Raw genomic sequence first — 12,962 nt, forward strand, 5'->3', positions numbered from 1 at the left:
CCTGGTCCGACTGCACTAAAAAAAATTTTTTTAATGGTTTTTAATTCAGCACTTTCTACTTGGTTCTATTTTTTCTATGGTCACAATTAAATATAATATGGTGGGTGGTTCACATAAAGAGAGCCGGTAAACAAAATATTGTTTGAGTTGGCCAGTACACCACTGGTTGTCATAAATCATCTGGCATATCCTGATGTTAATGTTACATTACTTGTATTTATGTTACTATCATTACTCTTCACTCTACTGAGCATGTGTTTGTATTTTATGCATATTTGAATATTTCCAATAAACGTTGGGAAGAAAAAAATAAAAATGAAAATAAAATCACGGATTTCTCCAAAAGATATTGAAGTTACATCAGAAGTTACATCAGCTAACCAAGACCAGTAACACATACCGTTAACCTAATAAAGTAATTACGTTAGTGTATCAGGCGTCTCATATTGCTTATTTTGTTTCTTCTGAGATTGTGTAAGTAAGTATTTAACCTGCTTTAGGAGTTTTGCTACCAAACGCAGGTGGTGAAATGCAGACGCGGTAGACAGTGGCAGAGGTAGGTGTGTGCGCTTGTGAGGGCGGAGTTCTGAAGAACCACAACCGGAGTTTCCTCTGTGCGCGCCGCCGTATAATAAGACGGTTACGGAAACGCGCTCACACGGTCCATTCAGAAGCGCTTCTGAGAAGAGCGACAGCATCTCAACAGGTACAGTGTGATTAGTTTTTATTTTATTATAATCATTATTATTTTAACCAGTGGTATTGGAATATATTTCTTTATATCTATTTCCTTATTTCTTATGATTTAGCCTGTTTTGCGTCAGAGTAACAGGTAGACACGGCAGGCGACCAAGAGTAAAGCTGTAGAGGGATGTAAATTAACATTATGACAGTGTTAGAGAAGCTCAGCGCCCCGGATGTTATTTTGATGTTGCCAATAAGAGGACTTTTTCAGATCGGGCATCTAGTGTGCGGGGATGCACATGAGACCTACGCCTCGGTCCTCACGTAGGCCACCGGGGTTTTGTCCGCACGCACCGTTGATCCACATCTGCCGGATTTAGCAGCAAAGGAGCGAGAGGCTTCTTTATCCAGAGAGGACGGGATGCGAGTAAAACAGGCAGCGAACTCACCGACTTGCGCTCAGCTGGAGCTTAGAAAATAGAAACATTCTGTAGAATAAAAAGACATGAAGTGATATAAGTGGATTGTTAAACGATAAAAAATAGTCTGTTGTCATCCATCTAACCATCTCACAGGACGACGAACACGACATTTCAGTCGTTTCCTGATTCTCTGTGTGATGCAATGAAGCTCCTGAAAGTTTGCTGTAGTAGATATGACGCAGAAGTAGCGTCGGGACTGCCTACGTGCGCTCGGGTGCATCCCTAAAAGGCGGATGATGATGTCACGACCGTGAAAGTCATCGTTTCCCCGAAGTTACTAAACCTAGAAAATTCAAGTTTATTCATCAAGTCAAACAAAGTCTGCCGGTATTACAGCTCTGTGATGCTGTTTGATCAGTGGCTGATTCTCCTGATGTGGATCTGAGGATGTGCTGTGAAAAATGTGGAGTCAGATAGTTAGATCTTTGAAACACACACAACTAATCTTAGTCTCAATAGGATACTGTTCATGTATCACTGATACTGTTTCTGTATGGAACTATAGACACGTACAGCAACATGACATCCTGATCTGAACTGTGTATTTAGGACTCACAGTCACACTCAGAATCAGACTAGGAATTTCTTCTGGTGCAGGTCTCAGAACAGCAAAAAGTATAAGTATTAGTATAAATAAACACTTAACTATAACGTGACCCCTTTCACATTGTTTCCAGCTTGTCATGATTCATTATTATTGTGAAAATATTGATTATAGCTGCTTTAAGCCTTTTTATTCCTCAGTGCCAGCCAAGGCTGTTCTCATGAGCACAATATCTCGGGAACACTTTGAGGGAATTCTTTCAAATATGGAACAATAGTTCACTTGAACTCAAGGATGAATTGGTTAGAATTTGATGGTCAAAGGTCAAGGTCACTGCGACCTCAGGAAACACTTTTTTCGGCCTTAACTCAAGACCTTATATGCTAATTATGACAACATTTCACACAAATGTCTATTAGGATAAAATAATGAAGTGATGACATTTTATATCCAGAAGGTCAAAGGTCAACTTCACTGTGACATCATAATGTTCTGAAAAGAAATATTAAGTTCTTTAAAAGTATTCAGAAAAAATTATGAATACGTAGAAAGACATCGATGTAAACTGCAATCTGATTGGTCGTTGGAGGCAAACAACTATGAGGTGGTAATTCCAGTTCTTAAAGCAGTTATAATCAATATTCTGTATCAAATGACGAGGTGAACGGTGTCACTCATAGTGATAAACCAGGTGAGAATTATCAGCTGAATATGCAGCTCCTCCACCTGAGTTTCAGCTCATTGTTTATTCGTCGGTTTTGGTTCACGCTCACAGCATCCTCTTTGTTCTCACAGCACCACACAGCACCAACCAGCACACACACACAGTTACACACCATCCAAAACAGCTGGTCCGTCAGAATGAGTCAACCTGCGTCAGCCAAACCTTCATGACCCTTCTGTAAACCAGGGTTGAACACGAGTCAGCCGCTGAACTGACGTTGCTACCATGAACAGAATTTAATTAACTGATCTCAACCTTAACCCACCCACTGACAGAGAGAGACAGAGAGCACATGCAAGGGCGTAAACTGAAACTGAACTGCATGTAATTCAGTGTAATTCTCCGATTAATCAGTGAAAACTTTCAAACTACATTGAAGACCGGAGTCAGAATTGGTCTAACGTGGGCTGAATGTGTATTGCGTTGACCTGTATCATATGTGGGTCTGATGTCTGAAGGTTTTATTATTAGAGACTAATTGCTGAACCAGATATCTCCCTCAGGAGTTGGTTGAGACCAAAAACAGAGGTAAAAGAGGGAATACTGAACTTACTTTCACCAGGTTGACACAAGCTGCTGCTGCTGCTGCTGCTGCTGCTGCTGCTGCTGCTGGAGATGTAAGTGATATGTAAATAGGAAACTTTTTACTTGCAAGTTTGGCAAATTGGCTTAAAAAGGATGAAATGTCAATGTTGTGGTCACAGCTTTTTTGCTTTTTTCCACTGATCTCCGAGCAGAAAAAACGGTTAGTGCAGGAGTGGAGGGCGTGTACATGTTCAGCCTTCAGGGGCTGGTTCTGGCTTTCTCTTGTTGTTTCAGAGAAATTTGGATTTTTATAAAGTATTAGACCCCCCCCACTTTGAGCTCAGCTCCCGATAGTAGAATCACCGGTCTCTCTCTTACTCATACACAATGAAGGACAACATCCAAGTGCCTTTCATCTGCATATCAGTGGTGAGAAATGATCCCTGTGTGGTGGCCTGTGTGTGTGCTGTGTGGTATGTAAGGGTCTTATTTTAGTATGGGTGGTGATACTTGGGCCTGCTGCAGAATGTTACATAGGTCAGACTGAGGTCATGGAAGGCGCGGATGATGTGGGCGTGTCTATGGGAGGGGGAATCGAGGGGGAGGTGCCACACTGACGTCCCTGAGTGTCTGTGTACATGCACTTGCTGTATGTTTGTATAGCGGCTCCTGCAGTTCGGTTGTGTATGCCAGTCAACAGTTAGCAGCCTGAAAGCTGATGAGGGCTCTTACGCTTGTCACCCGTGATTCCTACTGGCTGTTATGGTGGCTGCACAGTGGGGTGCAGTGGGTGTGAACGTCTCATGTGTTGATACCCCCTCAGCGAAGCCTCTCATTGAGTAAGAGGTAAGAAGAAGGTGCCTATGTGTCTGATGCCGCTGCAGAGGGAACTGCAAGACAAAGGGGTTTAAAAATCCCCTTTTCAAAACAATAAAATTCAATCAGAATCCGTTAAACATACTTTCATTTAAATTGTATTTGCACACATGACACAGAATTGTTATCTCTAGAAGCCATTTGATATCCATCATTTATGAGGACATTGTTACATAGTACAGAGGTAACAGAATAAAGGGCTTGTGTGCAAACCTCCAGGTGGAGCAGCTTGAACTAAAGGTGACCTTTTTTTACTGGAACCAGAATCAGGCAATGGCAGCAAAGCAATACTGACAGTGTAGTAGAAGGAAAGTGGCTGGTACCGTGTCTCCTGTATGTTGGGCTAATTGAGTGATGAAATGACAGGTGCAGGGGCCGTATAACAGAATCGTCCTAACTTGCAGATCTTAACTGTTTGGTAACCATGGTAATCAGGGTTAGGACCTGGTTCCTCTACTAACTGAAGACAGGGAAAGTGTAATACATGAGCTTCCTTAATTCCCAACATCTTAGAGGTCCATATAGTATAAAGGTAGATGTCCATGTGTAGTTTGATTATAAAGCAGCTCTAGTTTCTATATTAATACTGTGAAAGTATCAAAGCCTCAGTCCACAGAGAAATGCACACAGCTTGTATTCAGAAACTGAGCCTTAAAACCAGCCGTCAGGACTTCTGCAACTTTGTGATGTCACAACAAAGCTGTCACCATGCTCAGCTGCACCCCAAGCCCCACCCACCTGGACTCACCATCCAACTTTGCAGGATTTAGTTTCTCTGAGTGTTTACATGAAATCTGCTATTATTGGATCACTTAAAAAACAGTCAGCCAATCACCTTTAAATAAACTCTCCTAACTTTAGTCTAAGGATAACTAATCTTGTCCTAGCCCTTAACTTCAAACTTAAGATAGGATGTTTCTGTCATATGGATCAGACTGGATTTCACTTGCTATGTGGAAGAGGACACATACAACACATTTGTGTTGCAAATTGTGTTCTCTGATGTTCATCATCTGAGACAGAGCGGTTAGAAATGACCTGTCATCCTTTCTTGTTTTACACAGTGAAATCAGGCAGCAGGAGAACGAGGGAGGTCATTTAGCTTTAGAGATTAATCACAGTAAATGTTTGTTAAAATGCTGTATAATTAACAACTTTGTGGGCTGCTGCTGCTGCTGTCAAGCTTGCTAATGCTTGCTCCTGCAGTTTACAAACCCCACCCATGCCATTTCCTGCCCCCTGTGCTTTTTGCAGAACCATAATGGCAAACTTTATCAGGTGATATCTGGTCTATCTGCAGTTTGAGGCTGAAGGAGATAGGCAGCCAGGACAGATGTCAGCATGACACAGAGGTGATGGTCGGGGACTTGGTCCTGAACAGATTTGAGCTGCTCTTCCACAGCAGTCGTGTGCTGTCTCTGCATGTATCACATAAGGAGCACATCTGTCAGAGTTTGGCCCATGAAAGACAGTACATGTCTGAAGATGACACCTGCTCACCGAGGTGACACTTAACTGCTGCTGTTGAATCAGTCGAGAGTTATATATTAAAGATCATTTGATTATTCGGGGACAATTATTGTGTAACTGTCCTTTTAAAGACAATAACAAGTCTTGGTCTCAGCCTTAAATGGTTGATCAAACCTTCCCGAATTTGTCAATGCCATGATGACATATCCTGTTATTGACAGACTACTGTCACAGATTAATGCATTTTGTACAGGAGGCATTGCTAAAGCCTGTTCTCTGAAATTATTGAGCAACAACATGCAGGAAGTTTGAAGTTAGATGAGTAAGATAAAATAAAAGGAGGCGTGTCTAAATTTGAAGAAATCCAACAGAATAGTCCACTTCCAGATAATGGCTTATTCCGAGTGAGCAATCATATTTGCTTGTCGTGAATCAGTTTATGTCTTATGCATAAAAGGAGAAAAACATCATTAACAATGTCATCCATATTGTCATTAAGTCCCATGCGTGGCCAGCCTTGGGCCGCAAACGGGACTATAACAGAACCGGCACCACAGGTCATAAATGAGCCGAGCTGATGACATCATCTGAGACTTTATGGTCACTACACATGAATATAGATCGACCTGGTGGCCTTAGAGCTGTCAGTCATCATCTGTCAGACAGAGAGGAAGTGATGCCCCCTACAGGCTTCACTGTGGATCTTGCTGAGTGGATGATGATGAATGATCTTGTTTGAAGACAGGTTGTGTAGACAGTGTAAAGGCACCAGTGCGGCCTGAATATGTATTGTAGAGTTATTGATGACATTGTTCTTCTCTTCAGGAACAGCCAGAATGATTTTAAGGTTTTTAAGTTTTATAATTATCTTAATAACACTAAAAAGAATATTAAATAAATCATCTACTGAATACTAGATAATTGACTATAGATTACAAGCTACACTATTTATAAAACCTACTGATCCTAATTTTCTGTTGCACTATGGATCCTTTCACCCCCACCACTCCAGAAATAATATCCCATATGGCTGATTTTAAAGGTTGGGCGGGATGTGCCGCATGGACTCTGGATCTTCATACACAGTCTCAACATATGACAAAAAGGTTTTTTAGACACATCATATAATGATAATAAGACCGCGATCTCCACCGCTCAGATTAAAACAGCTTCCACTGAACGTCACCACGTTTCAGCAAATCGGGGAAGATTATTGTATCCGACTGGGATCTCCTCAGAAGCAACCCCTCCCCGAAAGGAACACACATGGGCCCCCATCATTAAGGACAGACTCACCACACAGTCATTTTCCAGTTAGAGAGGATGGCCACTGGCTCCAGAGACCTGCTGGAACTTTCAAATGTATGTACACCACATGTAATCCATACAAACCATACAACAGAGGTAATTTGAAGATTTAAAGAAGAGAGAGATACATCAAATGCTTTTGCATGTGAATGCTCTTGAGGCACAGAGTGGCAGAACACAAACAGAGCACCGTGCATTCACCTGGAGTTTACTACGTCATAACCGTGAGCAAAGAGTTTCCTCGTAGTTATTGTAAAGAAAACCCGCCTTTTTGGAGTCAGAGTCCAGACCTTAGTCCAGCAGAGATGCTATGGACGGACACTGAAGAGAGACACTGACGCCAGACTTACTGAGAATGTGTCTGAGCTGTGCAGCGCCGTAGGAAGAATGATGGCGACAGACTGGGAGAGGTAGAAGTATCTGTGAAAGAGCAGAGGATTAAAGCTCTGTGAGGGTTCACAGCACAGATACAAGGCTGTGTGAAATAAGAGGATGTGTCTGCATGTGCGGAATGTGTGTGTGTGTGTGTGTGTATGTGTGTGTTTGTGTCTTCTGGCTGAGGAGGACTTTTCATCTGTCCTGACAAGCTGTCAAGACTAAATATCCTGCAGCAGATCCCATGGTTCAGATTTACACTACACTGTAGTCAACACACACACACACACACACACACACACACACACACACACCACAACACACAAAAACACAAACATTTTCAGGATGAAACACAGATTAAAGGACACATCTGTATTTTTTTTACCACTGTATTTTCTTAGCCACCGACCTCGACACCGCAGTCAGAGAGCATCATGGGAGGAGCAGTGGTGGATGACGCGCCTCCGGGGGTGAAGGCGCCGGATGGAGGCTGGGGTTGGGCCGTGCTGGTCGGCTGCTTCGTCATCACCGGCTTCTCCTACGCCTTCCCCAAGGCCGTCAGCGTCTTCTTCAAGGAGCTGATCCGAGAGTTCGGCGTGGGCTACAGCGACACGGCCTGGATCTCCTCCATCCTGCTGGCCATGCTGTACGGCACAGGTACATGAGGACAACATGTATGTCTGGCAGTGATTACTGTAAACTACACGTGTACACTGTGTACTCATTGTGTTTTCCCAGGTCCTCTGTGCAGCGTGCTGGTGAACAGGTTCGGCTGTCGGCCGGTGATGATGGTTGGGGGGCTCTTTGCGTCACTGGGAATGATTCTGGCCTCTTTTGCCACCAGCATCATTCACATCTACCTCTGCGCTGGAGTTATTACAGGTTGAGTCACAATATACATGTAATAATAATAATAATAATAATAATAATAACAATCTTTAGTTGTAGAGAACTTTTTAAAATCTACAGCAATAAAATATAATCAATAAAATCAACAGATTTCAAAGAGAAGAAAAACAGATAAGTTTCAGGTTACATCCCTGTTTATTCAGAGTGAAGTCTTGACTAATGGCTAGAAAGTGATTTGTGACATCACACTGACCTTGGCCTTTGACCTTTAGCCACCAAAGTCTAGAGAGAGTCCAAGGGGAGCTTTAAAAGTCTTCAATAAAATCTTAGAATCTATTCTAAAACGCACTGGGAGCCAGTGTGGAGAGGTTAAAACAGGGGTGATGTGGTCATGTCTCTTGGTTCTGGTTAAAAAGCCTGGCAGCAGAGTTCTGTACAGTCTGGAGACGAGCCAAAGATTTGTGGTTGAGACAAGTAAACAGATTGTTGCAGTGGAAAATAGTCTCTGTGTCTTTAAAAGTTAAAACAGATTGTATTTTAGAAATATGTCTAGGATGATAAAATCATGATTGTATACAACACGTCTGTATAAATATATATAAAGCAATGCACAATAAGTTTTTTAGCGTGTGTTGCTCAGTGAGTCTTCTCTCTCCTCAGGTCTGGGTCTGGCGTTGAACTTCCAGCCGTCCCTGATCATGCTCAACCGCTACTTCAGCGAGAAGCGTCCTCTCGCCAATGGCCTGGCGGCCGCCGGCAGCCCCGTGGCGCTGTGCTGTCTCTCCCCGCTGGGACAGATCCTCCAGTACCACTACGGCTGGAGGGGGGGGTTCCTCATACTGGGAGGCATGCTGCTCAACTGCTGCGCCTGTGGTGCCCTCATGAGGCCCCTGCTGCCCCCGAAGAAGCCCCTGGAGCTGGAGGAGAGCGGCCGCGCGGTGGCGGAGGAGGAGAAGAAGAAGAAGAAGCCGCAGCCGAAGAAGAAGCTGTTGGACTTCAGCGTGTTCAGGGACAGAGGTTTTGTCATCTATACCGTTGCAGCGTCTATCATGGTGCTGGGCCTGTTCGTGCCCCCGGTGTTTGTGGTCAGCTATGCTAAACACCTCCAGTATGAGGACACTAAGTCGGCGCTGCTGCTCACCATCTTGGGGTTTGTTGACATGTTCGCTCGGCCTCTGTCGGGACTCGTAGCGGGCACGAAGTGGGTACGACCCAGAGCCGTCTACCTGTTCAGCTTCGCCATGATCTTCAACGGCTGCACCGACCTCATAGGATCGCAGGTAATGATGAGGAGAACGGAGAGGAACATGTCTGTGGGCCACAAAACACCAAACCCTGTATAGAGGATTTGCAACTGCATCACAAATTTACTAGAAAAACCATGAATGTTGCCATCATACACGTCCAGGAACTAAGACCTGCCTGGAGACAACAGGATTATCATGTACTTCAGTAGATCAGGTCATTAACATGAGTGATTACTGTAGATTGGACTGATATTATCACTGTACGTATGATCAACAAGGCCTGTTTCATCAGCAGTGTCTCTCTCTCTCTATAAACCTGATGTCGTATTCATCTTGTCCGTGTCCTTGCAGGCGACCGATTACGTGGGTCTGGTGGTCTTCTGCATCTTCTTCGGCATGTCGTACGGCATGGTGGGGGCGCTGCAGTTCGAGGTCCTCATGGCTATCGTGGGGACGGAGAAGTTCTCCAGCGCCATCGGCCTGGTGCTGCTTATGGAGGCCATCGCTGTGCTGGTGGGACCCCCGGGAGCAGGTAGGAGCACGGAGGGAACGAACGTGAATGTGAATGCGGATTGAATGAAGATCTTTTTTTGGCCGTTTTGCGTCTACATAGTGATACAGATGAGATGAGAGGAAACAGCGGACAGAGAGATGCAACATGGCTGCAGTTGAACTTGGGTTGTTGCGGTTCATGGTCACAGTCTGAAACCCCTCAGCCACGGGGATGCACAACATCATACACTTAATACGGCTGTGCCAGTATAAATAAATGCTTTAACAACAGTGTTTGTGCTGCAAATCACATTTACATGCTTATGTCAGGTCATTCAAGTAATTAACAACAAGTTAACACAATAATTCTAACCGGTCGAAATGAGACTGTTGTGTTACATCATGATGGACTAAAGCAAAAAAACTAAAACAACCCTACATTTGTAATAAAGGAAGCCTTGTTAGTATACAGCAGCAGCGGTATCCTACAGATGGAGATCTTGATGTATAGCCACTAAAACCACTTTTAAACTACAGCTAATGAAGAGACCACAACTGCAGCTTTGTAAAAGTGTGGGTACAATTGACCAAAGAAAAACTGATTCACTAATGTCACTCATGCGGTTACTTCCCAGTGTTCTCCTTGCATTACTAGAGTGCTTTAAATAATAACACTGCAGTCAAACGAGTTTATCTGATCTATGTTGTTGATAAAAGGGATTTAAGCCTTCTAGGAAGGACACCTGCCTAATCATGAACCACTTTATCATCATGTTAAGCTGAGCTGACCGACAGTTGAAGGTTAGGCAAGGAGAAGTTTACTAGGAATTTAGAGAACCTAATTCTTTAAAGTTTCTTATTCCAAATATAATGAGAAATAAAAGAATTCAGAGACTTAAAAATGCTGGGGTTAAATAGCACGGGAGATTATGAAATAAATAATTTAATATGGTTGGTTTTTTATAATGTTGTTTCTCCCCAAGAAGGAAGTAGCAAAGGAAGTTCTCTTCCTCAGGTCGTTTTTAAGTTTGAGTTTTAGTTCAAAGAGAATAAATAGTCTCAAATAAGTTATTTAGATCAGGAGTGACAAAAATATCAAAGTATCTTCGACCCCTCTCTCACACCTGAAGTGTAGGTTGTACTGGCCTTTCCCAGGGGGGCATTAAAGGGCAAGACAACAGATTTCCCTAAATTAATTTGATAGCCAGATTAAGCTCTAAACTAGGTTATAAAATTTAGAACTACTGGAATTCATTTTTCAGGATTTCTAACGTACAACAGAACATCATGTGCGAGTAGTCGAATAGAGGAATAATGTGATTTTCTTCACCCTCTGTGACCCCATCTATGTCGGGATTAGTCCCGATGACCTCACCCGAGGGCTCCGTGAATAATGTATACAGTAATGGTGACAAAAGGGCCCTCTGTCTGCAACCTGTAAGCACAGGAAAACCCTCAGACATCAGGCCGTTAGTGTTGACTTTTCTCTATTGGATCTGAGTAAAGAGTTTTAATCATGTTACTAAGACCAGAGCCCAGACCAAAGACTCCACTCTGAGTCTTTTCAGCATCCAAAGAAATGATAAATGCTTTATGAGTCCAGCAACAATCATACTAATGTTCTTGTTTCTTCCACCAGGTCGCCTCTTGGATGCCACCCACAGTTACATGTACGTCTTCCTGTTGGCGGGCTGCGAGGTCACGCTGTCAGCCATCGTTTTGGCCTTGGGCAACTTCTTTTGCATTACTAAGAAACAGGAGGATCAGGAGGCGAAGATGGAGATGGCTGTGACGGCTTCAGAGAAGGAGGGGCTGAACCGAGCGGTGGAGGCCGAGGATGATGAAGAGGAGCCGAGGGAAAGAGAGAATGGAAAAATGAAAGCGGGAGAGGAGGCGATGACGGTGAAGGAGACGGGGGAGGGAGGAGATGAGACGCAGTTATAAAGGATGAGAACTAGAGACGACAAAAGACAAACTGTGCACCAAGAGCACAAGAATAAAACGCACTGATGATGATGATGATGATGATGATGATGATGATGATGATGATGATGATGATGGCTAACGGGTGGTGTAAGGAGCCACAGAGACAGCGAGGGGGAACAAAGCAGGGTAAGAGAGCTGATGTTGCCCTGTAGATCAAAATCACAGGTCCACATCATGGGCACAAGACAGAGAGGGGTCATTGTTAAGAACTGGTTTCACCTGAACCGGTTCACCAGATGCTTTACACAGCTGTTACCTTATACTGTTTATGCTGCAAATACAGCCCTTTATTAAGACAACTGCTCTGTGCTGAGTCTGCTCAGACACGCACTGTATTTTAGAACAAAGTAATGGGTTTCCAGTTTTGTTCACATTTCTCAGCAATGTTTTTCTCATTCAAGGTTTAATGATTTTAAAGAACCTGACCAAAAAAAAAAAAAAAAAAAAAAAAGTCCACTTAACGCATCTTTCTGGAGCTTTCAGTCATATCTCACAGCCTTCATCAGCACATGGAGCTTTTTTCAAATCTATGTGGTGTGGATCTCCTTTCCCTCCATATACGACCACTTGTTACCACATGACTCAAGTTCCACGCTTTGGTCTGGTGATGACAACCTCTATTCACTAATGAAGACTGTGAGATGCAGCTGAAAGCTCTGGAAGTGCTCTAGTAAGTGAGCTGTGTTGAGATTATATGGTCAGACTGTTGCTCTCCGGCTAAAGAACGCACCTTTCACACTCAACTCTCAAACACTGTATTTCCTTGTTTGTTGCACTTGTGTTTTATTTATTGAGAGTATTTATCAGATTTTTTATCACATTCAAAATCTGGTTGTAAAAATGAAGAATTTAATATTTTGGGCCACTTGATGACGGCAGCTGAATGGCAAACTGTAGCTGTTCACTCATGGATGAAATTGAAAAAGGTTTTTGTCGTGTCTTCCATTATTCGTGTGTTCTGCTTCCAGATGTCATCCAGTTGTTGCCAGATGAATTTGTGATACTTGAACAAACTTGGATTGTGAGTCTCAGTGTGATACGTCAGTGTTGTTCACCTGGTTGATGATTGTATGTTCTATGTTGTGTGTACTGTTCTGTAAAGATCGGCTTTACTGATACTGAACACTGGTGCCTCCTGTATTATGTTGTGATATGAAACCAGAGGACTGCGCTGTGAAGCAGGTTCAACACACTCAGGATAACCTTTCCTTCTCTGGCTTAACTGAACCTGACATCCGACGTCCTGATAACCTGTACTATGAAGCCGGTTATCAACCTGTCCGGTTACCAGCGGGTTCATATGAAAGAGGAAGAGTTTTCAGTTATAAGCAACATCACCAGAGCCATGAATATAATACTTCATATTAGAAGAAACACTGATACCTGCAGGTAAAATTCAG

General features: G+C 43.2%; 1 protein-coding gene across 1 annotated transcript; it reads left to right on the forward strand.

Moving 5' to 3' along the window:
• Nucleotides 1-598: 598 nt before the first annotated feature.
• Nucleotides 599-12,685, forward strand: slc16a3b (solute carrier family 16 member 3b). The gene is made up of 6 exons (XM_056365742.1): nucleotides 599-706; nucleotides 7,390-7,645; nucleotides 7,727-7,870; nucleotides 8,498-9,117; nucleotides 9,436-9,616; nucleotides 11,216-12,685. The coding sequence occupies exons 2-6, from the start codon at nucleotides 7,423-7,425 to the stop codon at nucleotides 11,518-11,520; spliced, it is 1,473 nt and encodes a 490-aa protein (XP_056221717.1). The 5' UTR covers nucleotides 599-706; nucleotides 7,390-7,422; the 3' UTR covers nucleotides 11,521-12,685.
• The last annotated feature ends 277 nt before the right edge of the window (nucleotides 12,686-12,962 follow it).

This window comes from Seriola aureovittata, chromosome 21 (assembly GCF_021018895.1).
Source record: "Seriola aureovittata isolate HTS-2021-v1 ecotype China chromosome 21, ASM2101889v1, whole genome shotgun sequence".
Lineage (NCBI taxonomy): Eukaryota > Metazoa > Chordata > Actinopteri > Carangiformes > Carangidae > Seriola > Seriola aureovittata.